At 41.5% G+C, this 27,029-nt stretch overlaps 1 protein-coding gene and 1 pseudogene across 1 annotated transcript; both read left to right on the top strand.

Moving 5' to 3' along the window:
• Positions 1-2,744: 2,744 nt before the first annotated feature.
• LOC121450653 lies at positions 2,745-3,286 on the top strand (annotated as a pseudogene).
• A 20,427-nt stretch (positions 3,287-23,713) lies between these two features.
• Positions 23,714-24,259, top strand: LOC121450655 (DNA-directed RNA polymerase II subunit RPB4-like). The gene has a single exon (XM_041655820.1). It carries the CDS (start codon positions 23,714-23,716, stop codon positions 24,257-24,259), a length of 546 nt encoding a protein of 181 aa, XP_041511754.1.
• Positions 24,260-27,029: the final 2,770 nt, after the last annotated feature.

The following is a 27,029-nucleotide window of genomic DNA, read 5'->3' on the forward strand; positions in this document are numbered from 1 at the left end:
GATACTTTGAGCCCCATATATTTCTATGTCATTGAAAATCTGAGTGCTGAAAAACCTTTCCTTTCTAGAACTGATTCTTTTGACTGTTTGTTTGCTTGGTGTTTGTTTTTTGAGACAGGGTTTCTCTGTATCTTTATAGTCTGCCAATAATTAGTTCATGTAGACTAGAGTTGCCTGGCCCTAACAAAGTACCTCCTGCCTCTGCCTCCTGAGTGCTGGGATTAAAGGTGTGTGCCACCAGCACCTGACTAAAATTGATTCATAACTGAGGCTTGATCACAGACATAATAAAATAACCAGGGCTCCTTTCTGGTGTAGAAGGTGAGAATAAAGAAAATAAACCAATAAAACCTCTGCTGGGTCTGAGAAAAGAAGATAGATTGGTTTCTTGTGGTGAAAATACAAAGAGGCATTATGAATAATTTCAGATACTAGTCCATAAGAGGCACAACACCATTCAGAAAAAGAGGCTACCTATATATCAGGACAACATTTTCAATAACTCCATATCCAATAGTGGGAGAATATTCTCAATATATAAAACTCAATACCTAGATATAAAAAACAGTAAACCAACTAAAAATGGATAAACACTTAGACAATATTCAAAGTGGGAACGGAAATGAATGTGAAACAAAGAAATTTTCTGAAGCCCTGCATGACTGTTGGAGGCCCAAGCAGGCTGACAACTCTGATGCCATCAAGGCTTAGATTGTTTGACCCTAGAATCCAAACAGTGAAGACGAGTCGCCTCAGAGACTACCCCTCACACCACAACTGATAAAAACGCATGAGAATTTTATTTAATTTTGTCATGACAGTGTCCCTCAGCATTCGAGAAGCCGAGAGACCTCGAATAGCTGGTACAGGCTCCAACTAATGGAGAAGGCCACAGAAGCAATAGGGCTTGTTCTTTGACTATTATGATTTGCTTATTTGAAAGGGTTGTTACCAATAATTGGCTGGAGAACTGTTGCCAGATCAGATGAGGTAAGAGGTCATTTTGACCCCATTTCCCAGGGTTGAATAAAAACATACGTGAATGGGTAATTGTTCAGGAACCGAGTCAAAGTCTTAAAGGTAATCTTGCCCCAATTTCTGGAAACATATGTGCATATACGGCTCTTAGGTCCTTGAGATCTTGGGGATCTTGGGGGTGGGTTGGGATGGGGGTAAGCTGAGATGGGGAGAGAAATGGGAGAAGGGGAGGATGGGGGGAACTTGGGGAAAAAGGAAGATTGGGATAAAGGAAGGTAGGATAGGCGAGCACGGAAGCACAATTCTTAGTTAAGGGAGCCACCTTACGGTTGGCAAGAGACTTGAACCTAGTGTGGCTCCCAGTAGCCCAAGTCGAGGTCTTCAGAATTGTCTTAAAGTTTTACAAGATCCAAAGATTTCAGTCCACACACACCAACACCTACTCCACAAGCTTGTTCTGCCGAAGCAGATGTCATCCCTAAATAGGACAGTCTTTTATGAACCTGGAGCTTGAACTTGGAGGTGTTTTGATTGCAGTAAGTACTGGCAGCTCTCCTGGGAGCCTCACTTGGTGGGGTTTGGGGGCGTGGGTAAGGGTGGGACAGTGGTGCTGTCTCCAGCTACAAGCCTAAAGGTAGAGCCTGGCAAACCTTAGAGAGGAAGACCTCAAGGGAAGAGAGGTGGCTGGCTGCCTGGAATTCACAAGGAAACTTTCATAATCCTCACACCAAAGCCCTGTCAAAAATAGGTTCCCATTTTCTGTGTGATATCTGAGATATACCCCAGTGCTGATTTGATATTTATTATCCATAAGAAACCAGAAACTGTCAAATGGTTCTGATTCTCACCTTTAATCCCAACATTCTTCAGGCAGAATCATCCACATCTGATTGTGAGTTCAAGGCTAACCTGGTTTACACACGGACAGCAGGACCTTAATACACATAAAGCCTCTTACAAAATCCAAAAATTAAAAAGCACCATAGAGCCTAAAATCCAAAGAGCCGAAAATAAAAGTAATAGAAAAATTTAATTAGAAGAAAAATTAACGTCTAATTAATTAACCTGATTAATTAATTAATTAAGCATTGTTAACCTGAGTGGACAGAAGAATATACTGTGTGACACACTGCAGTTTTTTTTAAAGGCTTTGGTGATGGGATGAACCACTAAGATTATCAAATTAAATCAGAAAGCCCAGACAGCAAATGATGAAGGCTCAGCTCCTTAATCTCAAGGTCAATTAAATGGAGGGATTTCTGCCATTGTGAGAGATATTTTTGGTTGCCAACATGACTACAACTGGAATGAACTACAAGCCAAAAATGGAGGGCACACCAGTAAAGGATCATTTTTGATTGGTTTCTTCTCAATCTCAAGGAGGGAAAGACACTCCTTAGATGATTAAATTTGATGGGAAGACACACACTTTTAATCCAGTTCATGACACCAGAAGACACACCTTTAATTTCGGGCACAGCTTCTGCTGTAAGAGTATATAAACACCTAAGAGGTTTCTTTTTCTCATTAGTGTCTGGCCCGCACCTTCTTCGCATTTCTGTTCCTTCCTGGGAACAAGAGCCAACTTCTTTGGGATTCCAGTAGATACTGAAGACCAGCCAAGAGAGAAAGCACTGTGGACTGAGCAACTCCTGAAATTTTTGAAGTTTCAGTTCATAGCCAGCCATTGTCGGATTACCTGGACAGCAGCTTGTAAGTGATTCCCATAAATTCCAAGGGGGAGTGTGAAGGTACATTCTAAAACAATGGCGGCCAGTGGCAGTGATCCTCGGGCTGCAGAAGTTGAAGAAGACACTCAACTCTTCTTTCTGAAAGAGGTTGAGACTGCGGAGACACTCCTGAACTCTGAAGTTGACATGCTTCTGGAGCATCGAAAGCAGCAGAATGAGAGCACAGAAGATGAGCAGGAGCTTTCAGACGTTTGCATGAAAACCCTGAACTATACAGCCCGCTTCAGTCCTTTCAAAAATAGAGAGACAATTGCCAGTGTTCGTAGCTTGTTTCTCCAGAAAAAGCTACATAAGTTTGAGTTGGCCTGTTCAGCTAATCTTTGCCCAGAGACTGCTGAGGAGTCCAAAGCTTGATTTCAAGTCTGGAAGGGCGTTTTGAAGATGAGGAAGTGCAGCAGATTCTCGATGATATCCAGACCAAGTGCAGCTTCCAGTACGGATGTTCACACATCGCCCCTGAGATAGCACAGAATGCCACCACATCCCAGCCTGGTCAGCCTCACCCAGGAGTGCTGAAGCAGAAGACACGTGGGCCACTTTGCTTTATTGAGATATAATGTCCCTCTGTGGTCCTCAGACTCATGATATGCCTCCTGCCTCACTCAGCCAAGTGCTAGGATTACAGGCGTGAGCCAACACTCAACAGCTTGGCTTTTTGGAGAGAAAAGGCTGGCTTGGTGATGGTCTTGGTTGCTGTTTCCACAGTGACTATTGGACCATATTTACAGTGTTTTCTTGGTGCAACCTTGTAAGGGCTGCAATCTGGAACCTGTCAGTTAGAATGATGTGTTGACTGTCTCTTACCTTGTGGTTTTGGAGCCCATGTTGTTCTTTGTTCTTGTCATTTCAATTTTTAATGTAAATAACTAACTTTGTGTAGTTTTTTAAACTAAACTATTATACAAAATCTTGAATAGGGGAAGAATGTTCTTATCTAGTTGCAAATGGGAGAGATAAACCAGAATTTTTTTTAAAGAATTTCATTTTTTCATTCATTTCTTGGGAGGGGTTACATGATCCATGGTACGTGTGTGGAGAAGAACTTGCAAGAATCAGGTCTGTCCACTATGTGGACTTTCAGGATTGAAATCAAGCCATCAAGCTTGGTGGCCAGAACTGTTACTCACTGGGCCATCTTGCTGGACTCTACATTATATTTATTTTATTTACTTATTTATTTTTTGCAAGTTTAGAGATCAGACCAAAAGCCTTCTCTATGCTAAACAAGGGCTGTACCTATGAGTAACATGCTATCACTGACGTTCCATTTGTTTCTGTTTGTATGTTGTGCACTAGGTGACTAGCAAAGGAAATTGGATGTATACCTATTGTCTTGGGGTTTTATTGCTGTGACGAGGCACAATAACCATGGCAACTCCTTTTTTTTTTTCCCAAGGCAAGGTTTTTCTGTGGAATAGTCCTGACTGTTCTGAAACTCAATCTGTAGACCATGCTGGCCTCAAACTTACAGAGATCTGCCTGCCTATGCCACCTAAGTGCTGGGACTAAAGGTGAACACCACCAAACTCTTGCTTCCATGGCAACTCTTTTCGTTTGGTTGGTTTGGTTTGTTGTTTCGAGACACGATTTCTCTGTGTAGCTTTGAAGCCTGTCCTGGTACTCGCTCTGTAGTCCAGGCTGGCCTTGAACTCACAGAGTTCTGCCTGTCTTTACACCACTCCTCCACCCCCAAGTGCAGGGATTAAAGGTGTGTGCCACCACTTCCTAGCTCGGTATTCCTTATGAAAGAAGCATTTAATTCAGGTGACTCGCTTACAACTTCAGAAGTTCAGGTCATTGTTAAAATTGGGGAGAACATGGCACTGTGCAGGCAGTCATGGTGCTGGAGCTGAGAGTGCTACATTTTACAGGCAACAAGTCAACTGACTGACCCCAGATGCAGGGCAGCTCCTCTCAGAGCCAGACGCGATGCAGCCAGACGCCAGGTCAGATATGCTGAATCTTTCCCGGTAAGCGCACCTAGTTGTGCTATGCCGATTATTAGAAATGGGCTAAAGAAATATGTGAGAATTAGCCTAGAAGAAGCTAGATAACATGGGCCAGGCAGTGTTTAAAAGAATACAGTTTGTGTGTTGTTATTTGTGACATAAGGTAGCCAGGCGGCCGGGAGCTGGGTGTCAGGAAGCGGCCCGCAGCTCCCACTACAGAATGGTGCCTAATGTGGTAGCAGCAATTTCTTGGGTCTGCTCTGCTTGCTAGAGGCAAGCAAGCACTCTCATCATAGAGAGGCTTCCTGACTCAACTTTAGCTGCAAAACCTTGCAGCTCTGCCATGTAACACTTAAGTGGTGTTGATGAAAAGCTGAACACATTCCCTTCGGTTTTCAGCCATAGCAGGAAAAAAAGCTGCGCCGTTGTAAAATGCCAGCTTTCTGGGCCATCCTGAACAAACACTGACTCTTTCAGGCAGGCAGTCTTTGTGGTTAAGCACACTGTGGCAGCTTGCTTGCTGGCAGGGACCTTGAAACGCCATAGAGTTGTAGCAATAAAAGTGGCTACAGCTGTTACCTCTACCATGAGGCTGGAAAGCTAAGGACTGGGGCTGGATGTAGCTGGCAAAGCCATGGCTTTAATCCTACCCATATTGCTCAGTAATTTAAAGGCTCGTGTAGTCAGAAAAAGAGAAATATACAGTGAAAAGGGATTCAAAGACAAAGAAAACCTTTAAATAATTTACAGAGTGTTAAAAATATATGCAGGCTAACAGTTAAAGTTCTTAAATTAAAAAAACAAAAAAAAGGAAGAAAGAGAGTAGTTGGGTGTGGTAGTACACACCTTCAATCCCAACACTTGGGAGGCAGAGGGAGATTGACCTCTGTGATTTCAAGGTGTGGTAGCACACGCCTTTAATCTCAAAGCCTGGGAGGCAGAGACAGATGGATCTCTGAGAGTTCAAGGACAGCCTGGTCTACAGAGTTATTCCAGGTCAATGATATACAGAGAAGGGTTTCTCTGAACACCTTCAAAAAATCACTTCACTCAACTGCTGACACAGATGAATCTAGCACAGAAGTTATACCATGAAAGACCTTAATAAAAGTGGCCCATTCATCAGGAAGCAGTTTGGAGAGCAAAAACTGTGCCCATGTTCCCAAATATTGTTTATCAATGTTACTTTACATTCAAAAGGGGATATGCTATAGATATAAATAATTTGCATTGGTATGGATTTGACTTTATTGATATAAATTTAAGGTCAATCTTGTTACATATGTATGTATTTCTGATATTGATTAAGGTCTTCTGATTAGGTAGTTCATGTAAAAATGTAATGTATATAGGTTTTTAAAGGATAATCATTAATAATAGTCAAGTGTGTAGTTATGTTATTTAGATTTTCTTGATGGACATCGATATATTTTAGATAGACATTCTTCATATCTTTCAAAGACTACAGAACAGGACATTTAATGTTTTAATACTCAGGGCATTTCATGACAATGAGACATCTGCTCCTGGCATCACCAATCTACTCCAAAAGGAAGATGGGCATCGAAGAGGCTCCTTATCGAGTTTGATAGCCATTAGGGCAAGAAACTGCTATTGCCTGGACTATTGCATAAACTGGACACAGAGAACACACAGAGAGTGGACTACTGAACTTGCTTAAAGGTGAGATGATCTTACAGGGTTCTGATACATGAAGGAGTCTGCAAGACATTCTGCAGGACACAGCAGATAGTAACTGATCTGCCTTTGAAATTTCCTGCTTCATGGAAATGTCTCTGGATTCTATGGGCCTGAAGACCAAAGATGGATGCCCCAGCGGTACAAAAGAACTTTGGGTGACTGTCCAGGCAGCGAGATGTCTCTGTTAATTCTAGAGTTTGGAAGTTGCTTATTTTTTGTTTGCTTGAGTAATATTGTGTCCTTCTTGTGTCTTTGATGGAGTTGAAGAAGTTAAAGTTATAGTTTTCCTTAGTTATGAAAAGATAAAATAGATGTAAATATTGTATTTTTTACTTGATAACTGTTTTGTTATATTAATTTTGCTATGTTAAAGTTAAAGCCTTACTTACTTTTTGTTTAATCAGAAAAAGGGGAAATAATGGAGGAAGGCCATTGGCTAATAAAGAAAGTGCCCTGGCCCATTTTGTAGGTTAGAACATAGGTGGGTGGAGTAAACAGAACAGAATGCTGGAAGGAAGAGAAAGTGAGCTCAGATGCCATGCTCCCCTCTCCCGGGCAGATGCGATGAAGTCAATGATATTGGCACTGGGACTTGTCTCTACTTCACGTACTGGCTTTTTGAGATCCTAGTCTATTTGGATGCACACCTTCCTAAGCCTGAATGGAGGGGGAGGTCCTTGGATTTCCCACAGGGCAGTGTGGTACCCTGACCTCTCTTAGGACTGGAGGGTGAGAGCATTCGCATGAGTGGGGGAGCTTAAATGAAATGGGAGGAGGGGAGGAAGTGGAAATTTTGAATTGTATTATTTATAAAGCATAAAAAATGAAAAATTTACCACAATTTAAGGAATAGGGAAAAAAGTAAGAGAGAATGAGCATAGGGATCAAAACCATGATAGTGATACCCACAGAAATAGCTGATCTGAGATAGTGAGAGCTACTGGCTCTGGACTGAGAGCAAGAAAACCTGCAAAAACTAAATTAGAACCCCTGAATTTGATTGAGAGTCTTGCGGATCGGGGCCCTAATTGTGGAACCAGAATTTATCCCTAGTGCTTTAACTGTCAACATACTATTTTCAATTAGGCTGTTCCTACACGAGAGAAGCAGCTACCCTTGGCAGAAAACCAATGGTTCTGGCATTCCACAAAATCTTGGTGTACTCTAGACAATACAGGCTTCAAGTTCACACCTTCACTCAATTTCTCTATAGGCTTCCATTGAGGGTCACTCTTGACAAATGCCTGGCCTCAACCGCTTTCCTTATGTCAAGGCGAGGTACTTCTACTTTTGACTTTAATGTCAGAACCATGTAGCTAAGGCTGGCAGGTTCTGTTACTAGCTGGATCATGGTCCCTGGTTTAATTACACCTTCACCAATTTTTAGTTTCTCTTTGTGTCATTCACTAACTTTGCTTGACTCCTCAGGAATTTGCTGTGGATACTGTGCTTGCCTAAATCTCAGGGATCCATCAGCAAATAGCCTACTAGAGGTGGGATTAAAGGCATGCACCACAGCAGCTGGCTCTAAGCTTTTCTTTAATTCCTTTTTACTAGTTGTTGACTTAACTGTGTTGATCTTGCCCTGAGGTCACCACTCCCTTCATTACAGTTCTAAGTGTTTTTTCCTTAAACACAAGATTTAACTCCATTCCACCTCCTGGTGCTCCTTTTCGCCTTGAATTTTCTACATCTTTCATTTTTTAAATGCTCAGTTTGCCTCGTTTCACTATAAATCCTGCTTAAAGTCACTACTTACAATAGCTTGACTATACCAGTGGTTTTCTTTTTTCTTATTTTTTTTTTTTTTATATTTTAGACTTCCTCTGCCATAAGGATCAATTCCAAACTCCACAATTTAGAGTTAGGCAGACTCTAGAAAAGGGCAAAACCTAGATACATTCTTCATGACCCAGCAGGCCTGGGTCTGAAAAAGCCTGGGATAAAACCAGACTAGCTGAACATAGCAGACAATGAGGACTACTGAGAACTCAAGAACAATGGCAATTGGTTTTTGATCCTACTGCACCTATTGGCTTTGTGGGAGCCTAGGGAGTTTGGATGCTCACCTTACTAGACCTGGATGGAGGTGGGTGGTCCTTGAACTTCCCACAGGTCTGGGAAACCTGATTTCTCTTGTGCTGACAAAGGAGGGGAACTTGATCAGGGGAGGGGGAGAAAATGGGAGCTAGTGGTAGGGCAAAGGCAGAATTCTTTAATAAATAAATAAATAAAAAGAATTGTCTTAAAGTTTTAAAAATCCATTGCTTTCAGTCCGCACATACTAACAACTCCTCCACAAGTTGGTTCTGCAGAAGCAGATGTCATCCCTAAATAGGACAGTCTTTTATCTACCTGGAGCTTGTAACTTGGAGGTGCTGTGATTGCAGTTAGCACTGCCAGCTCTCCCGGGAAACTCACCTGGTGGGGTTTGGCGTGGGGGTGAGGTTGGGACACTGGTGCTGTCTCCAGCTACAACCCTAATGGTAGAGCCTGGCAAACCTTAGAGAGGATGACTTCAAGGGAAGAGAGGTGGCTGGCAGCCCAGAATTCACAAGGAAACTTTCATAATCCTCACCCCAAAGCCCTTTCAAAAATAGGTTCCCATTTTCTGTGTGATATCTCAGATGTAAACCTGAGTGGGCAGAAGAATAAGCTGTGTGACACACTGCAGTTTTCTAAAGGCCTCAGTGGTGGGATGAACCACTAACATTTTCAAATTAAATCAGAAAGCACAGACAGCTAATGATGAAGGCTCAGCTCCTTAATCTCAAGGTCAATGAAATGGAGGGATTTCTGCCATTGTGAGAGATATTTTTGGTTGCCAACATGACTACAACTGGAATGAACTACAAGCCAAAAATGGAGGGCACACCTGTAAGGGATCATTTTTGATTGGTTTCTTCTCAATCTCAAGGAGGGAAAGACACTCCTTTGATGATTGAATTTGGTGGGAAGACACACGCCTTTAATCCAGTTCATGACGCCAGAAGACACACCTTTAATTTCGGCCATGCCTTGTGCTGGAAGTCTATATAAACACGTAGGTGGAGGCTTTGGCTCATTTGTCTCTGGCCCTCACCTTGTTCACATCTCTGTTCTTTCCTGAGAATAAGAGCCAACTTCTTTGGGATTCCAGTAGATACTGAAGACCAGCCAAGAGAGAAAGCACTCTGGAATGGGCAACACCTAAAATTTTTGAAGTTTCAGTTCTTTGCCAGCCATTGTCGGATTACCTGGACAGCAGCCTGTAAGTAATTCCCATAAATTCCAAGGGGGAGAGAGGTTGATTGTACTGTTGTGTAAGGTGCTCTGTTGTTTAGAGAACTCTGACTAACAAGTCACCAAGGCTCTACCACATGAAATTAACTAACTGGGCCCAAAACTGGTGCTCAAATGCCCAATACTGGTGGGACCTGTCTCATTCACATACCACAGTGGTTTTCTTAGCACAATCTCAGGTTTGTGAGCACTTAGTGACAATTAGCCAGTGCTAATTGGAAAACTTTGAAAGTCATGGAGGCGAAACTTTATAGGAAGTGAGTCCCTGCCGGATAGAGAATTTATCCTGAAATGACATCAGCCACAGAAAAATCCTAGCTTTTAACATGATATTTCCAGCACCATGGCTTTGTATGTTCTTCTCAATAGCCACACTTTCTACGTATGTCTCATTTGTTTCAGGGTTTTTCTTTTATCATATTTCAGTGTTCACACAAATCTAGGAATTCCTTTCATTCTTTCAAATTCCTTAGGTTTTAATATTTGAAGTATCCAGAAGGTATTCTACGGATTGTAATTTGCACAGAACATTATCCCTATTTACCTTTAATTTAATATGTATTTCTTATCACTTGATAATATTGGCCAAAGATTTTCATTTTGGTTCATTGTTGAAAATAATCAAATCATTATTTCTCTGATGTAAGTATTTGTATTCGCATGGACACATCAGAGATTCCCTCTTTGATATTTTAAGTGATTCCTTGTCTACTGATTTCTATGTCCTTGAAGTGCATCATTAGTTTTGTTTGGGAAATCTAAGATTTGATGACCGTGGATTTATAGTGCTAGACCTACATCTTAACGTTCTTTAATTTCTGGTTATTAGCATTGCCTGCCAACAAGCAAAGAAGTCGGATTGAGACGACACATCATGGCCAGGCCCTTTGACAAAGACATCCTTGACAAAGATTTCAAGATCTTAACACCTCTAGGTGTAGGTTCTTTCGGGGAGGTGAAGCTTGCCTGCCACATTCCCACAAAAACACAGGTTGCTGTCAAGATCCTTAGTAAAAAAAGCAATAGTGTGGGTGAGATGAACTCTGAAGTAAAGATCCTTCAGACTTTGGAACACAGGAACATCATTCATTTTTTTCACGTCATTGACACACAGTCAAGGACTTATATAATCATGGAGTATGTGACTGGAAAGGATCTACAGATGTTCCTCAGTGAGGTTGGATGTTTAAAGGAGCAGGAGGCTAGACCCATCTTTCAACAGGTTGTATCAGCGGTGCACTTTCTCCACCAAAGAAGCATTGCACATCGCGATATTAAATTGGAGAATATCCTTATTGACGGAGATGGCAATGTCAAGCTTTGTGATTTCAGTTTGTCAATTCATCTTGCAAAGGGGCAGATATTGAAGAAAGTCTGTGGTTCTTTGCTGTATATGGCTCCAGAGATCTTGGCAAGGAAACCTTATGATGGGCTGGCTGTTGACATGTGGAGCTTGGGAGTCGTCCTATATGTAATGGTCACAGGACAATATCCATACACAGGAAAAACATTAGTTGGTATGCACAGGCTCATCACCAACACTAAGTATCCCATCTTCGACCACTTGTCAAAACCCTGTCACATCATCATTGCACAATTACTCACGGTTCCCACCAACAGGAGAATAACAATATTTCAACTTGTGAAAAGACCATGGCTGGGCCCCATACAAAAACATACAACACCTACAACTAAAGAAATCCTTCCAAGGCTTGTAGAGACTATGTGCATCATGGGTTATAACTTGGAAGAGATTTTTTCATCACTAAGATACAGGCAACCAAATGAAGTAACAGCAACTTTTAATATTCTAAAACACAAATTGAGGTGTGAGAACAGTTTCCAGCAAACTGAGCATCCATGTTTAAAGGGAAGCCACATAAATACTAATCACCCTCAATTCTCATTGAAGAGGAGAGCGAGTGAACCAGCCCTTCCAACAATTAGAGAAGCTGGAAAGAGACAATCTAAAGAAGAATATGTAGAAGGAAGACTAAGGAGATGCCAATGTCTTCTCAAGCTCAACATATACTCCTGCCTGGAGCTGAAACCTTGTTCAGACTTCACAGTATCAGAAAAGGGTTTCCTGATGGCAAATGTTATCAAGTGTGCTACTTGGGACATTGGAGACAACATGAATTCTGTGGACCGCTCGCCTGGTGATCTCTCCTTATCTGAATCAACCTTGGATGGAATACCCAAGTTGTTTCTGAACGTGGACTTCTCGACGGAGGAACCATCCCTGGAAACAAATATGCCCAACGAAGAGTCTCAGAGTGGATCCACAACCTCTGCATCCAGGCCATTCAAGTGCTGGAAACGGATGAGGAAGCGAATTTCCCATGTACTCGGTGAACTGTTGTTCTGTGGCATGCCCATTCCAGAGTGAACTCTGAATCCTTGTGTAAGCTTCAAAGAAAGAGATGATGTGATAGTACAAGGGGCCCAGTTGCTTTGGCCTCCAAGATGTTCCCTTCCATTGTGTTTTAATTCTGTTATACTAATAAATATATTTTTCTAAATGACAAAAGTCCAGTCTCACATGGCACCTGTTATGCATCTCCCCCAGAAGTCAAAACCACACACAAACACAGAGAGAAATTCATGAACACATTCAACTGGGTGTCAGGGCTTACGAGGTACACAAACTGAAACCACAATCCCTCCACATAGTGTTGGCTCATGACTTATTTAGTATCATATTGTGTATAGACATTGTCTCACATAAACATATATGTGTATGTTTCAGGTCTTCCTAGTCATTCCCTACCTTCCCGACCAAGCAACAGCCCCTTTCTCATATCTAACATCAGGGTCTTTTATATAAATCATCTCTTTCAACTTAAGGCCCACTTATATAAACCCAATTCATTATTAAACTTTGCTATATGACCCCCTGCCTGATTATCATGGTCACAATATTCACAAAAGGCAAGTGTCTCTTTCTTATGTATTTCTCTACTTTTCATCTCACCCATACACAGGGATGGATAAGTATTATGTACTACGCAGGAGTCCTTACACTACATTTAAGTAACTACAAGAGGATGACAGGGTAGGTGGCAATTCCTCCTGTGCATTCCCTCCAAAACTGCCATGGTCCTCTCATACAGAATGGGTTTAGCCTCTGTTAGGTACAAACTTTCGTGTAACAAAACCACACAAAAGCTGGTGTTTATTAGCACACAGAATGTTGTTAGAGTTTCTGTTTCTGTGGAGTACACATTGACCACTTACAAAGGAAAATATTTAGCTAGATCGCTAAGTAAAGCTTCAGAGGTTTAGTCAAGGATCATCCTGCCTAACCGTGGTGGCATGCATGAAGACATGGTGCTGATGAAGGAGCTGAGAGTGGATGAGGATGTAAATTTTCATCCTACAGATAATGGTAAGTAGTGTAGTACACTGCACATGGCTTGAGTCCGTATGCCACCTCAAATATCAACTCCACAGTGACACACATCCAAAAACAAGGGCACAATTCTCCAACAAAGCCACACTTCCTAGTAACACCACACCCTGGGATTTTTTTTTACTGTAATGTAAAACTGCGCATTTATTTTAAACATTACACAAAAACATGGCTGCTAAGAATATGGATAATTTTGAAAATTGATAGCCTGTCACTAAACAAAACACAACGAGAAAATCAAGTATATCAGTTAATATAGTGGCACATATTTTTGATCCCAGCATTTACGAAACAAACAGATCTGTGAGTTCAAAGCTAGCTTGCTCTACATATTGAGTTCAGGCCACTTAGAGGCTAAATAATGAGATGCTGCCTCAAAATAATTAGTATACCTATCTCTTCAATGATCAAATCATCTTGTGAAATGAAGGAGAGGGCAGTAGTGGCACATGCCTTTAATCCCTGTACTCCAGAGGCAGGTGGATCTCTGTGAGTTAGAGGCCAGCCTGGTCTAGACTGAGTTCTGGGACAGCCAGGGCTACACAGAGAAACTCTGTCTTGAATAAAACCAAAGGGGTGTGGGGGAAGAGAGAGAAATTAAAGGGAAATTTTAAGGACTTGATGCATAAAACTTGATTTATAGCATGATTTGTCAAATTTTTTACTCCCAACTTTAAAAATAATGGCAAAAAATGGGCATGGTGTCAAAGTCTTTAATCACAGCATTCAGAAGGCAGAGGCAGGTGGATTACTGAGTTCAAGATCAGCCTGATCTATAGAGCAAGTTCTAGGACAGCCAGGACTACATAGAGAAACTCTGTCTTGGGGGAGAAAAAGAAAAAAATACATATGCAAAAAAGGTAATATTTTATCATACTTAACTGAATGTATATCTAAGAAATCTTTGTTCCTGATTCTATTGGCATTGTTTTTGTTTTTTTTTTTTGAGACAGCGTTTCTCTGTACAACTGCACTGGCTGTCCTGTAGCTCCATTTGTAGATCAGGATTACCTCCAACTCAAAGAGGTTCACCTGCCTCTGCCTCCCGACTGCTGGGATCAAAGGTGTGCACCACCACACCCAGCTGACATTTTATCTTTGTCCCCCCCCCATTTTAAGGAATGGGAAGAGATTAAATTCAGTTAATACTGATTTTTTTAATGTGAAAGAGACTAAGTTGAGTTTTTAAAGCAAACAAGCCATAACAATTTGGCACTATTTCAATAACGAAGTGTTCATAATGTGGTATTGGTACATAGATTGAAGCAAATCTCAAAGACGGTAGATTAGTAATTAGAACATCATGCAATGTTGATTTTAGCAAGAAACTTAACAGAGAAGAAGGTATATTCTTTCCTATTTGGATGGAATGTTCTATAGATGTCTGTTAAGTCCATTTGCTTCATTACCTCCATTAATGCTCTAATTTCTCTGTTAGGTTTCTGTTTGATTGACCTGTCCATTGGTGAGAGAGGAGTGTTGAAGTCTCCTACTATTAGTGTGTGTGGTTTGATGGCTGCCTTGAGTTTTAGTAATGTTTCTTTTACATACGTGGGCGCTTTTATATTCGGGGCATAGATATTAGGATTGAGACTTCATCCTGATGAATTGTTCCTGTTATGAGTATAAAATATCCCTCTCCATCTCTTCTGATTGATTTAAGTTTGAAGTCAACTTTGTTAGAAATTAGTATGGCCACACCTGCTTGTTTCTTAGGACCATTTGCTTGATAAGCCTTTTCCCAGCCCTTTACTCTGAGTAGGTGCCTGTGTTTGTGGTTGAGGTGTGTTTCTTGTAGACAGCAGAACGTTGGATCCTGTTTTCGTATCCAATCCCTTAGCCTGTGCCTTTTTATAGGTGAGTTGAGCCCATTGACATTAAGTGATATTAATGACCAGTGGTTGTTAACTCCGGTCACTTTTTTAGTAGTAGGGTTTGTGTGTTTCCCTTCTTTGAGTTGCGCTGGTGAAAGGTCTCTAGATGACTGAGTTATTGTGGGCATTGTTGGACTCCTTGGTTAGTGATTTTCCTTCTATAATTTTCTGTAAGGCTGGATTTGTGGCTACGTATTGTTTGAATTTGTTTTTATCCTGGAAAATTTTGTTTTCTCCATTTATAGTGAACGAAAGCTTGGCTGGATATAGTAGTCTGGGCTTGCATCCATGATCTCTTAGTTTTTGCAGTACATCTATGCAGGACCTTCTGGCTTTCATGGTTTCCATAGAGAAGTCAGGTGTAAGTCTGATAGGTTTACCTTTATAAGTAACTTGGCCTTTTTCCTTTGCGGCTCTTAATATTCTTTCTTTATTCTGTGTATTTTGTGTTTTGATTATTATATGGCGAGGGGATGTTTTTTTTTTTTGATCCAGCCTATTTGGTGTTCTGTCTGCTTCTTGAACCTTCATAGGTACCTCTTTCTTCAGGTTGGGAAAGTTTTCTTCTATAATTTTATTAAGTATATTTTCTGTACCATTGAGCTGCACTTCTTCTCCTTCTTCTACTCCAATTATTCTTAGGTTTGGTCTTTTTATTGTGTCCCAAATTTCCTGAATGTTTTGTGATGAGAATTTGTTGGTTTTGCTGTTTTCTTTGATCAGTGTGTTTATTTTTTCTATGGTATCTTCAGTGTCTGATATTCTCTCTTCTATCTCTTGTAATCTGTTGTTAGTACTTGTTTCTGTCATTCCTGTTGGTTTACCCAGATTTTCCATCTCCATTCTTCCCTCGGTTTGTGCTTTCTTCATTGCTTCCATTTCATTCTTCATGTCTTGAACTGCTTCCCTAACCTGTTTGATTGCTTTTTCTTGTTTCTCTTGGTTTTCTTGCGTTTCTTTGAGCGATTTATTCATTTCCTCTACCTTTTTGTTAGTAATCTCTAATTGTTTATGGCAATTTTTCACCTCCTGTTTAAGGTCCTCTATTATTTTCATATAGTTCACTTTTGAGTCGATTTCTTCTATTTCTTCAGGAGTAGGGTGTACAATTCTTCTTATTTCGGGATCCCTGGTTTCTGGTCGTGTCATGTTGCCTTTCAGATTGTTGGAGGAATTCTTGTATTGGCGCCTTCCCATCTCTTCCTTCAAATGGAGCCAGGAGAGGCCTGGTCTCTTGGTCCAGTCTTTGCTGTGATTGACTCTCAGGGTATATCTCTTCAGTGTAGAAGCAGGAACCCTTCCCGTCCAGATGGGATTCCTCCGCAACCGTCCTGATGGGATTCCTCAGCAACTAAACAGGGCCGCTGGTAGCCCAATGATCCAGGGCCAACAGGATGAATGGAGCGGGGGGGGGGGGGGGGGGTGGTGGTATCCAGGAGCACGCAGGAAGCCTGGCGCCAGAGCTGAAGGTGCCCGGCTCCCTTACAGGGGACCCTGAGGCCTGCCCGGCTGGCAGGCTCTCATGGCTCTGGGTGGGTCGCCTTAGATTAGGAGCTTAAGACTATAGTTGAGCACTGGTCCTAGCATACAGCAGGGCAGGGTTGGGGATGGGTGCTGGGGGTGCTGGGTCGTGCGAAAGAAAGACAGCCCTGCAGAAGGAGCTGGGGGGGGGTTTGTGCTCTCTTCCGGGACAGTCCGCCCCTGCGTAGCACACACTCACCCGTCCAGATGGGATTCCTCAGCAACTAAACAGGGCCGCCGGTAGCCCAATTAAATTTAATTTTTTTTAAAATATTTATTTATTATGTATACAATGTTCTGTCTGTGTGCCTGCAGGCCAGAAGAGGGCACAAGATCTCATTACAGATGGTTGTGAGCCACCATGTGGTTGCTGGGAATTGAACTCAGAACCTTTGGAAGAGCAGGCAATGCTCTTAACCTCTGAGCCATCTCTCCAACCCCACACCCTGGGATTTTTATCGTGGCTGGTTACATTCAAGCTTCCACCTTTCATCCCTGTACCCTATAAATTTGTAGCAATATCATAATGCAAATTTCTTTTTATGCATCTTCAAATTTTCCCATTGTATACCACAGTCTCAACAATGTTTGAACTAAACGTTGAATGTCTACTCTGAGGATGTTCATATAATCTTTTAATTGTAATCTGCTGAAAACTTAAAAAAAAACAAAAGCCATTTTAAACACTTTCAACCTAAAATGTGAAAAGATATGCACCTCTGTTCAAAAAGTAGGGAAGAGAACGTAGTGAGAAGATACTAGACCAAAGCAAAGCTCGACCAAAAACATCAGTGCTTACTCCAAACTCTGCAAATTTAAGTCTGATGCCTAAACACTTTTCAGTTATCCAACTTTTTTCAGCTCATTGCTGGCAACATACTTTCTTTTTTCCATTTTAAATGTTTTTATAATATGATCTTTTTCATTTTGCATAGCTATTCCTGTTCAAACTCCCTTCTCATTTCCTGCCTCACCCATTCTTCACCCTCATTCCATTAAATAATAATGTGAAACCAAAGGAAAACATATAGAGATCCTTCTTGAAATTGGAAGCAGAGAAGAATGCCAGGCAAAAGTTGGTAGCATGGGCATGGATTTGTTGTAGGGGATAGAAGAGGGAGAGAGAGTAGTGAGAAGAGGAGGATTGGGGAGATTTTAGGGGAGTGGGATTGTTGAGATGGAGGAAGGACGGATATGGGAGCAGGGAATAAGATATCTTAATTAAATGTTATGGTATAAATGAACGGTAGATAGAAATTATTATAAAATATTGCACTAATGAGGGGAGGACATACAATACCGCGGTTCCCGAGGAGAACAGAAAAGCAGATGTGATTGCGGGGAGCACGCCCGCAATCTTTATAAGTAAAAAATAACTTCAGTGGACCCCGGCCTTCAAGCAAGGTTATTTGCTGGCCTTTCCCTACATCTCTCCCTTTTGTCTAAATAAGACAGAGCTAAACCAAATACAACTACAAACAAGAGGTACAAAAATAAAGATAAGAAAAATAATCAGCAAGAAACATATAACAAAAGTTTTGCTAAACATTCTATCTCAAGGACTCTAAACAATGTCGAGAGTAACTACAAATATCTAATCTTCAATCCGTCAAAGATCTGAAAAGGGAAGTAATATTATATAAGTAACCAGGAAAAACAAAGAGAAATTTACAAAATATGCAACAAATGCAGAGACAACTTGGGGTTGGAAAGAGGCTTTGCTTTAGAGGGGTTCCCAGAGTTCCACGGGGTTGTCTGCAGCTAGGACCCTGGGCAGTGGAGGAGAGGGTGCCTGAACTGACTTTGGCCCATGGTCAGACTGATGACGATCTTGAATATTACCACAGAACTTTCGTCTGGCGACAGATGGAGATAGAGTCGGAGACCCACATTGGAGCACTGGATTGAGCTCCCAAGGTTCAGTTGAAGAGCAGAAAGAGGGAGAGTATGAGCAAGGAAGTCAGGACTGCAAGGGGTTGGTTCACCAACTGAGACAGTGTGCCGGATCTAATGGGAGCTCACCAAAGCCAGCTGGACTGGGACTGAACAAGCATGGGAACAAAATGGATTCTATGAATGTGGCTGACAATTGGGACAGACTGAGAAGCCAATTATAATGGCACTGGGACTTGTCTCTACATCATGTACTGGCTTGTTGGGATCCTAGACTACTAAAAGAGGATGGAGGGGGAGGACCTTGGACTTCTCAAAGGGTAGGGTGTTACCCTGCCCACTCTTAGGATTGGTGGGTGAGAGGGAAGCATTAGAGGGGGAGCATGAGTGAAATGGGAGAAGGGGAGAGAGTGGAAATTTTGAATGATACTATTTATAAAGCAAAAACAATTTTCCACAATTCAAAAATGGAAAAAAAGTGAGAGAGAGAACGAGCCTAGGGATCAAAACCATGGTATTGATACCCACAGGAATAGCTAATATGAGATAGTGAGAGATCACTGACTCTGGATTGGTAGAATGGAACCTGCAAAAAAACCAAATTAGAACGCCTGAATGTGATGGAGTGTTGTGAGAATTGAGCCACTGACAGTGGAACCAGGATTTAACCCTAGTGCTTTAATTGTCAACATATACTATTTTCAACTTAGGCTGATGCTACACTAGAGTGAAAAACTTTGGGGCACTTTAGCATTACTGCACCCCTCTTCCTGGTAACCACTACCCTGCTAACCAACGACATATGCACTGGAGTTTTGAGTACTTTCCATCCCCTTTGTAGTCTTTCTTCAGTAGACCCAGAACCTGGAAATGGGGTGAGACGACCTGTAGGTGTTCCTCCTTGTAATCACCAAAGCATTGATCAATTAGAGTTAGCTGGCTGTTGAATGAACTAGTCAAAATAGATGACAAATGATTTCTGGACTTTCCCTTTGATTCTGTACTACACCTCCTTGATTTTTTGTTTTTTTTGTTTTTTTTCTATAAAGATCCTTTAGTAGACAAAGCAGTGTTTCTTCTCCTCTCAAGGCTGAGGGATCTCTGCCACAGCAGCAGAATAAAAATTCCTCTTGCTATTGACAATTGTTCTGAGAGTGTCTCTTGGGGTGACCTCCTCCTTGCTGGGGCTTTAGTTCCCAACAAGAGAAGCAGCTACACTTGGCAGATAATCAATGGTTCTGGCATGCACAAAATCTTGGTGTACTCTGGCAATACAGGCTTCAATTTCACACCTTCACACAATTTCACTATAAGCTTCCATTGAGGGTCACTCTTGACAAATGCCTGGCCTGAACTTCTTTCCTTAGGTGAAAGGCGAGATAATTAAATGCCGTTCTTCTACGTTTGACTTTTGTCAGAACCATGTAGCTAAGGTGGACGGGTTCTGTTACTAGCTGGATCATGGTCCCTGGTTTAATTACACCTTCACCAATTTTCTGTTTCTCTTTGTTTCCTTCACTAACTTTGCTTGACCCTTCAGGAATTTCTGTGGATCTCAGGGATCCATCAGCAAATAGCCTAATAGAGGTGATATTAAAGGCATGTTCCACAAAACCTGGATCTAAGCTTTTCTTTAATTCTCTTTCACTAGTTATTAATAACTAGGTTGATCTTGCCCAGATGTCACCACTCCCTTTATTTTATATTTTAATGTGTTTTTCTCCTTAAACACAAGATTCAAATCCATTCTACGGCTTTCCTGGTGCTCTTCTCAACTTAAATTTTCTACATTTTTTTTTTTTTTTTTTTTTTTTTTTTTTTTTTTTTTTTTTGGTTTTTCGAGACAGGGTTTCTCTGTGGTTTTGGAGCCTGTCCTGGAACTAGCTCTTGTAGACCAGGCTGGTCTCGAACTCACAGAGATCCGCCTGCCTCTGCCTCCCGAGTGCTGGGATTAAAGGCGTGCGCCACCACCGCCCGGCTTACATTTTTTATTTTTTAAATGCTCATTTTGCCTCTTTTCATTATAAATACTACTTCGTGTGACTACCGACAACAGCTTGACAGAGACTATACTATTAGTTTTTTTTTTTTTTGCTTGTTGTGAAATTTCCTCTGCCATAAGGATCAATTCCAAGCTCACCACTTTATACTTACTCAGACTGTTTAGAAAAGGGCAAAACCCAGATATTTCTTCATGAATATATCACAAGATTACCTAGGGAATATACTAATTTTATTCTCTTCTAAAACCTTTCAATGCTGTCTCACACAGTTCAAATCCCAATCAGAACCACTGTCTTTTTTTGCTCTTAATTGTATGCCCTAACTAGGAACACTTAAACCTTTGAACTGTTTTTCTAATCCACAGTACCAAAGTCCATATTCCTTCATCAGAAACATGATCACACAGTATCACAGAAAGACTCTAGTTCTTGGTATCAACTTTATATTAGTTATGGTTTTGTTGCTGCAATGAAACATCATGATAATTGCAACTCTAATGACGGAAATCATTTGATTGGGTGGCTTACACACTCAGATGTTTAGTCCTTTGTCATGATATTCAACACTGTAGTGTGTAGAAAGACATTCTACATACATGTGAATTCTCGGTGATAGGAAGTGAACTGATACACTAACAATGGCTTGTGCATATATGAGAGGTCAAGGCCTGCTTCCACAGTGGCACACTTCATCTAACAAGGCTATACCAAACCACCTAATCCACATCTGCAAATGCATTTCCTATTAGAGTATAGCAGGCAAATACTTCAAAATACCACAAATGATAACCTGATAAACAGGTAAGGTCTTGGAAAGTAGAGAACTCCATAGACACACACACACAACATGCACTTACATTTGCGCACACACACACACACACACACACACGTATGAACACCTTTGTAGTTCTCTGGCATGCTCAGTACAAATATCCATAAACATGCACGTAATGTCACCAGGCACAAATAACCCAGCTCTATAATAACAAGATACTTTGAGCCCCATATATTTCTATGTCATTGAAAATCTGAGTGCTGAAAAACCTTTCCTTTCTAGAACTGATTCTTTTGACTGTTTGTTTGCTGGATGTTTGTTTTTTGAGACAGGGTTTTGCTGTATCTTTATAGTCTGCCAATAATTAATTCATGTTGACTAGAGTTGCCTGGCCCTAACAAAGTACCTCCTGCCTCTGCCTCCTGAGTGCTGGGATTAAAGGTGTGTGCCACCAGCACCTGACTAAAATTGATTCTTAACTGAGGCTTGATCACAGACATGATAAAATAACCAGGGCTCCTTTCTGGTGTAGAAGGTGAGAATAAAGAAAATAAACCAATAAAACCTCTGCTGGGTCTGAGAAAAGAAGATAGATTGGTTTCTTGTGGTGAAAATACAAAGAGGCATTATGAATAATTTCAGATACTAGTCCATAAGAGGCACAACACCATTCAGAAAAAGAGGCTGCCTATATATCAGGACAACATTTTCAATAACTCCATATCCAATAGTGGGAGAATATTCTCAATATATAAAACTCAATACCTAGATATAAAAAACAGTAAACCAACTAAAAATGGATAAACACTTAGACAATATTCAAAGTGAAAACGGAAATGAATGTGAAACAAAGAAACTTTCTGAAGCCCTGCATGACTGTTGGAGGCCCAAGCAGGCTGACCAACTCTGATGCCATCAAGGCTTAGATTGTTTGACCCTAGAATCCAAACACTGAAGAGGAGTCGCCCCAGAGACTACCCCTCACACCACAACTGATGAAAACGCATGAGAATTTTATTAATTTTGTCATGACAGTGTCCCTCAGCATTCGAGAAGCCGAGAGACCTCGAATAGCTGGTACAGGCTACAATTAATGGAGAAGGCCACAGAAGCAATGTGGCTTGTTCTTTGGCTATTATGATTTGCTTATTTGAAAGGGTTGTTACCAATAATTGGCTGGAGAACTCTTGCCAGATCAGATGAGGTAAGAGGTCATTTTGACCCCATTTCCCAGGGTTGAATAAAAACATACGTGTATGGGTAATTGTTCAGGAACCGAGTCAATGTCTTAAAGGTTATCTTGCCCCAATTTCTGGAAACATATGTGCATATATGGCTCTTAGGTCCTTGCTTCCCAGGGAACGAGGGGGAGCACTGTGGCAGGAAGGCTTAGAAGGTTCAGAATTGTCAGAAATGGCTTCAGAATTGTCTTAAACTTTTACAAGATCCAAAGCTTTCAGTTCACATACACCAACAACTTCTCCACAAACTGGTTCTGCCGAAGCAGATGTCATCCCTAAATAGGACAGTCTTTTATCTACCTGGAGCTTGTAACTTGGAGGTGCTGTGATTGCAGTAAGCACTGCCAGCTCTCCTGGGAGGCTCACCTGGTGGGGTTTGGGGGCAGGGGTGAGGGTTGGGACATTGATGCTGTCTCCAGCTACAAGCCTAAAGGCAGAGCCTGGCAAACCTTAGAAAGGAAGACCATAAGGGAAGAGAGGTGGCTGGTTGCCTGGAATTCACAAGGAAACTTTCATAATCCTCACCCCAAAGCCCTGTCAAAAATAGGTTCCCATTTTCTGGGTGTATCTGAGATACACCCCAGAAAACCCCAGGGCTGATCTGATATTTATCATCCATAAGAACCCAGAAACTGTCAAATGGTTCTGATTCTCACCTTTAATCCCAACATCCTTCAGGCAGAATCATCCACATCTTATTGTGAGTTCAAGCCTAACCTGGTATACACACGGAGTTCCAGGACAACCAGGGCCTTTATACACATAAAGCCTCCTACAAAATCCAAAAATTAAAAAGCACCTTAGAGCCTAAAATCCAAAGAGCCGAAAATAAAAGTAGTAGAAGAATTTAATAAAGAGAAAAAAATAAAGTCTTATGACTGCATTTTAAACTTGAGTGGACAGAAGAATATACTGTGTGACATACTGCAGTTTTTTTAAAGGCTTGGGTGACGGGATGAACCACTAACATTTTCAAATTAAACCAGAAAGCACAGACAGCAAATGATGAAGGCTAAGCTCCTTAATCTCAAGGTCAATTCAATTATATCGAGGGATTTCTGCCATTGTGAGAGATGTTTTTGTTTGCCAACATTACTACAACGGGAACGAACCTTGTTCGCATCTCTGTTCCTTCCTGGGAACAAGAGCCAACTTCTTTGGGATTCCAGTAGATACTGAAGACCAGCCAAGAGAGAAAGCACTGTGGACTGAGCAACTCCTGAAATTTTTGAAGTTTCAGTTCATAGCCAGCCATTGTCAGATTACCTGGACAGCAGCCTGTAAGTGATTCCCATAAATTCCAAGGGGGAGTTTGAAGGTACATTCTAAAACAATGGCGGCCAGTGGCAGTGATCCTCGGGTTGCAGACCTTGAAGAAGATGCCACTCACCTCTTCTTTTCGAAAGAGTTTGAGACAGTGGAGACAGTCCTGAACTCTGAAGTTCACATGCTTCTGGAGCATCGAAAGCTGCAGAATGAGAGCGCAGAAGATGAGCAGGAGCTTTCAGAGGTTTGCATGAAAACCCTGAACTATACAGCCCGCTTCAGTCATTTCAAAAATAGAGAGACCATTGCCAGTGTTCGTAGCTTGCTTCTCCAGAAAAAGCTACATAAGTTTGAGTTGGCCTGTTCAGCTAATCTTTGCCTAGAGACTGCTGAGGAGTCCAAAGCTCTGATTCCAAGTCTGGAAGGGTGTTTTGAAGATGAGGAAGTGCAGCAGATTCTCGATGATATCCAGACCAAGCGCAGCTTACAGTACCGATGTTCACACCCTGCTCCTGAGATTGCTCAGAACGCCACCACATCCCAGCCAGGTCAGCCTCATGCAGGAGTGCTGAAGCAGAAGACACTTGGGTCACTTTGCTTTATTGAGATATAATGTCCCACTGTGGTCCTCAGACTCATGATATGCCTCATGCCTCACTCAGCCAAGTTCTGGGATTACAGGCGTGAGCCAACACTCAACAGCTTGGCTTTTGGAGAGAAAAGGCTGGCTTGGTGATGGTCTTGGTTGCTGTTTCCACAGTGACTATTGGACCATAGTTACTGAGTTTTCTTGGTGCAACCTTGTAAGCGTTGCAGTATGGAACCTGTCAGGTATAATGATGTGTTGACTGTCTCTTCCCTTAGTAGTTTTGGAGCCCATGTTGTTCTTTGTTCTTGTCATTTCAATTTTTGATGTAAATAACTAACATTGTGTAGTTTTTATAACTAAACTGTTATACAAAATCTTGTATAGGGGCAGAATATTCTTATCTAGTTGCAAATGGGAGAGATAAACCAGAATTTTTTTTAAAGAATTTAATTTCTTTATTTATTTCTGGGGAGGGGGTACATGATCCATGGTATGTGTGTGGAGAAGAACTTGCAAGAATCAGTTCTGTCCACTATGTTTACTTTCAAGATTGAAATCAAGCTATCAAACTTGGTGACCAGAACTGTTACTCACTGGGCCATCTTGCTGGACTCTAAATTATATTTATTTTATTTACTTATTTATTTTTGCAACTTTAGAGATTCGACCAAAAGCCTTCTCTATGCTAAACAAGGGCTGTATCTATGAGTAACTTGCTATCACTGAAGTTCCATTTGCTTCTGTTTGTGTGTTGTGTACTAGGAGACTAGCAGAGGAAATTGGATGTATACCTATTGTCTTGGGGTTTTTATTGCTGTGAAGAGGCACAATGACCATGGCAACTACTTTCTTTTTCCCCAAGAACAGGTTTTTCTGTGGAACAGTCCTGACTGTCCTGAAACTCAATCTGTGGACCATGATGGCCTCAAACTTACAGAGATCTGCCTGCCTGTGCCACCTAAGTGCTGGGACTAAAGGTGAACACCACCACCTCCTGGCTACCATGGCAACTCTTTTCGTTTGGTTGGTTTGGTTTGGTTTTTTTCAGACAGGGTTTCTCTGTGTAGCTTTGAAGACTGTCCTGGTACTCTCTCTGTAGTCCAGGCTGGCCTTGAACTCACAGAGTTCTGCCTGTCTTTACACCACTCCTCCACTGCCAAGTGCAGGGATTAAAGGTGTGTGCCACCACTGCCTAGCTCGGTATTCCTTATGAAAGAAGCATTTAATTCAGGTGACTCGCTTACAACTTCAGAAGTTCAGGTCATTGTTAAAATTGGGGAGAACATGGCACTGTGCAGGCAGTCATTGTGCTGGAGATGAGAGGGCTACATTTTAAAAGCAACAAGTCAACTGACTGACCCCAGATGCAGGGCAGCTCCTCTCAGAGCCAGACGCGATGCAGCCAGCCACCAGGTCAGATATGCTGAATCTTTCCCGGTAAGCGCACCAAGAGGTGCTATGCAGATTATTGGAAATGGGCTAAGTAATTATGTGAGAATTAGCCTAGAAGAGGCTAGATATAATGGGCCAGGCAGTGTTTAAAAGAATACAGTTTGTGTGTTGTTATTTGTGGCATAAGCTAGCCAGTCGGCCAGGAGCTGTGTGTAAGGAAGGGGCCCGCAGCTCCCACTACAGAATGGCGCCTGACATGGTAGCAGCAATTTCTTGGGTCTGCTCTGCTTGCTAGAGGCAAGCAAGCACTCTCATCGTAGAGAGGCTACCTGACTCAACTTTAGCTGCAAAACCTTGCGGCTCTTTTAAGAGGTCCTGCCATGAAACACTTAAATCGTGTTGATGAAAAGCTGAACACATGCTCTTTGGTTTTCAGCCATAGCAGGAAAAAAAGCTGAGCCATTGTAAATTCCAGCTTTCTGGGCCATCCTGAACAAACGCTGACTCTTTCAGGCAGGCAGTCTTTGTGGTTAAGCACACTGTGGCAGCTTGCTTGCTGGCAGGGACCTTGAAACGCCATAGAGTTCTGGCAATAAACATGGCTACAGCTGTAACCTCTGCCATGAGGCTGGAAAGCTAAGGAATGGGCGGGATGTAGCCGGCAAAGCCACGGCTTTAATCCTACCCATATTGCTCAGTAATTTAAAGGCTTGTGTAGTCAGAAAAAGAGAAATATACAGTGAAAAGGGATTCAAAGACAAAGAAAACCTTTAAATAATTTACAGTGTGTTAAAAACATATGCAGGCTAACAGTAAAAGTTCTTAAATTAAAAAACAAAAAAAAGGAAGAAAGAGAGTAGTTGGGTGTGGTAGTACACACCTTCAATCCCAACACTTGGGGGGCAGAGGGAGATTGACCTCTGTGACTTCCAGGTGTGGTAGCACACGCCTTTAATCTCAAAGCCAGGGTGGCAGAGACAGATGGATCTCTGAGAGTTGAAGGACAGCCTGGTCTACAGAGTTATTCCAAGTCAATGATATACAGAGAAGGGTTGCTCTGAACACCTTCAAAAAAATCACTTCACTCAACTGCTGACTGAGATGAATCTAGCACACAGGTTATACCATGAAAGACCTACATAAAAGCAGCCTATTCAGTAGGAAGCAGTTTGGAGAGCAAAAACTGTGCCCATGTTCCCAAATATTGTTTATCAATGTTCTTTTACTATTAAAAAGGGATATGCTAGAGATATGAATAATTTGCATTGGTATGGATTTGACTTTATTAATATAAATTTAAGGTCAATCTTGTTACATGTGTATGTATTCCTGATATTGATTAAGGTCTTCTGATTAGGTAGTTCATGTAAAATGTAATGTATATAGGTTGATGATGGATAAT

The sequence above is a fragment of the Microtus oregoni genome, unplaced genomic scaffold (assembly GCF_018167655.1).
Source record: "Microtus oregoni isolate MIOR12 unplaced genomic scaffold, Mior012 000007F_ref0000211, whole genome shotgun sequence".
In the NCBI taxonomy this organism is placed as follows: Eukaryota; Metazoa; Chordata; class Mammalia; order Rodentia; family Cricetidae; genus Microtus; species Microtus oregoni.

What these genes read in the sequence shown, in the direction of transcription:
- LOC121450655 (XM_041655820.1), top strand. Translation starts at nt 23,714, where the DNA reads ATGGCGGCCAGTGGCAGTGATCCTCGGGTTGCAGACCTTGAAGAAGAT.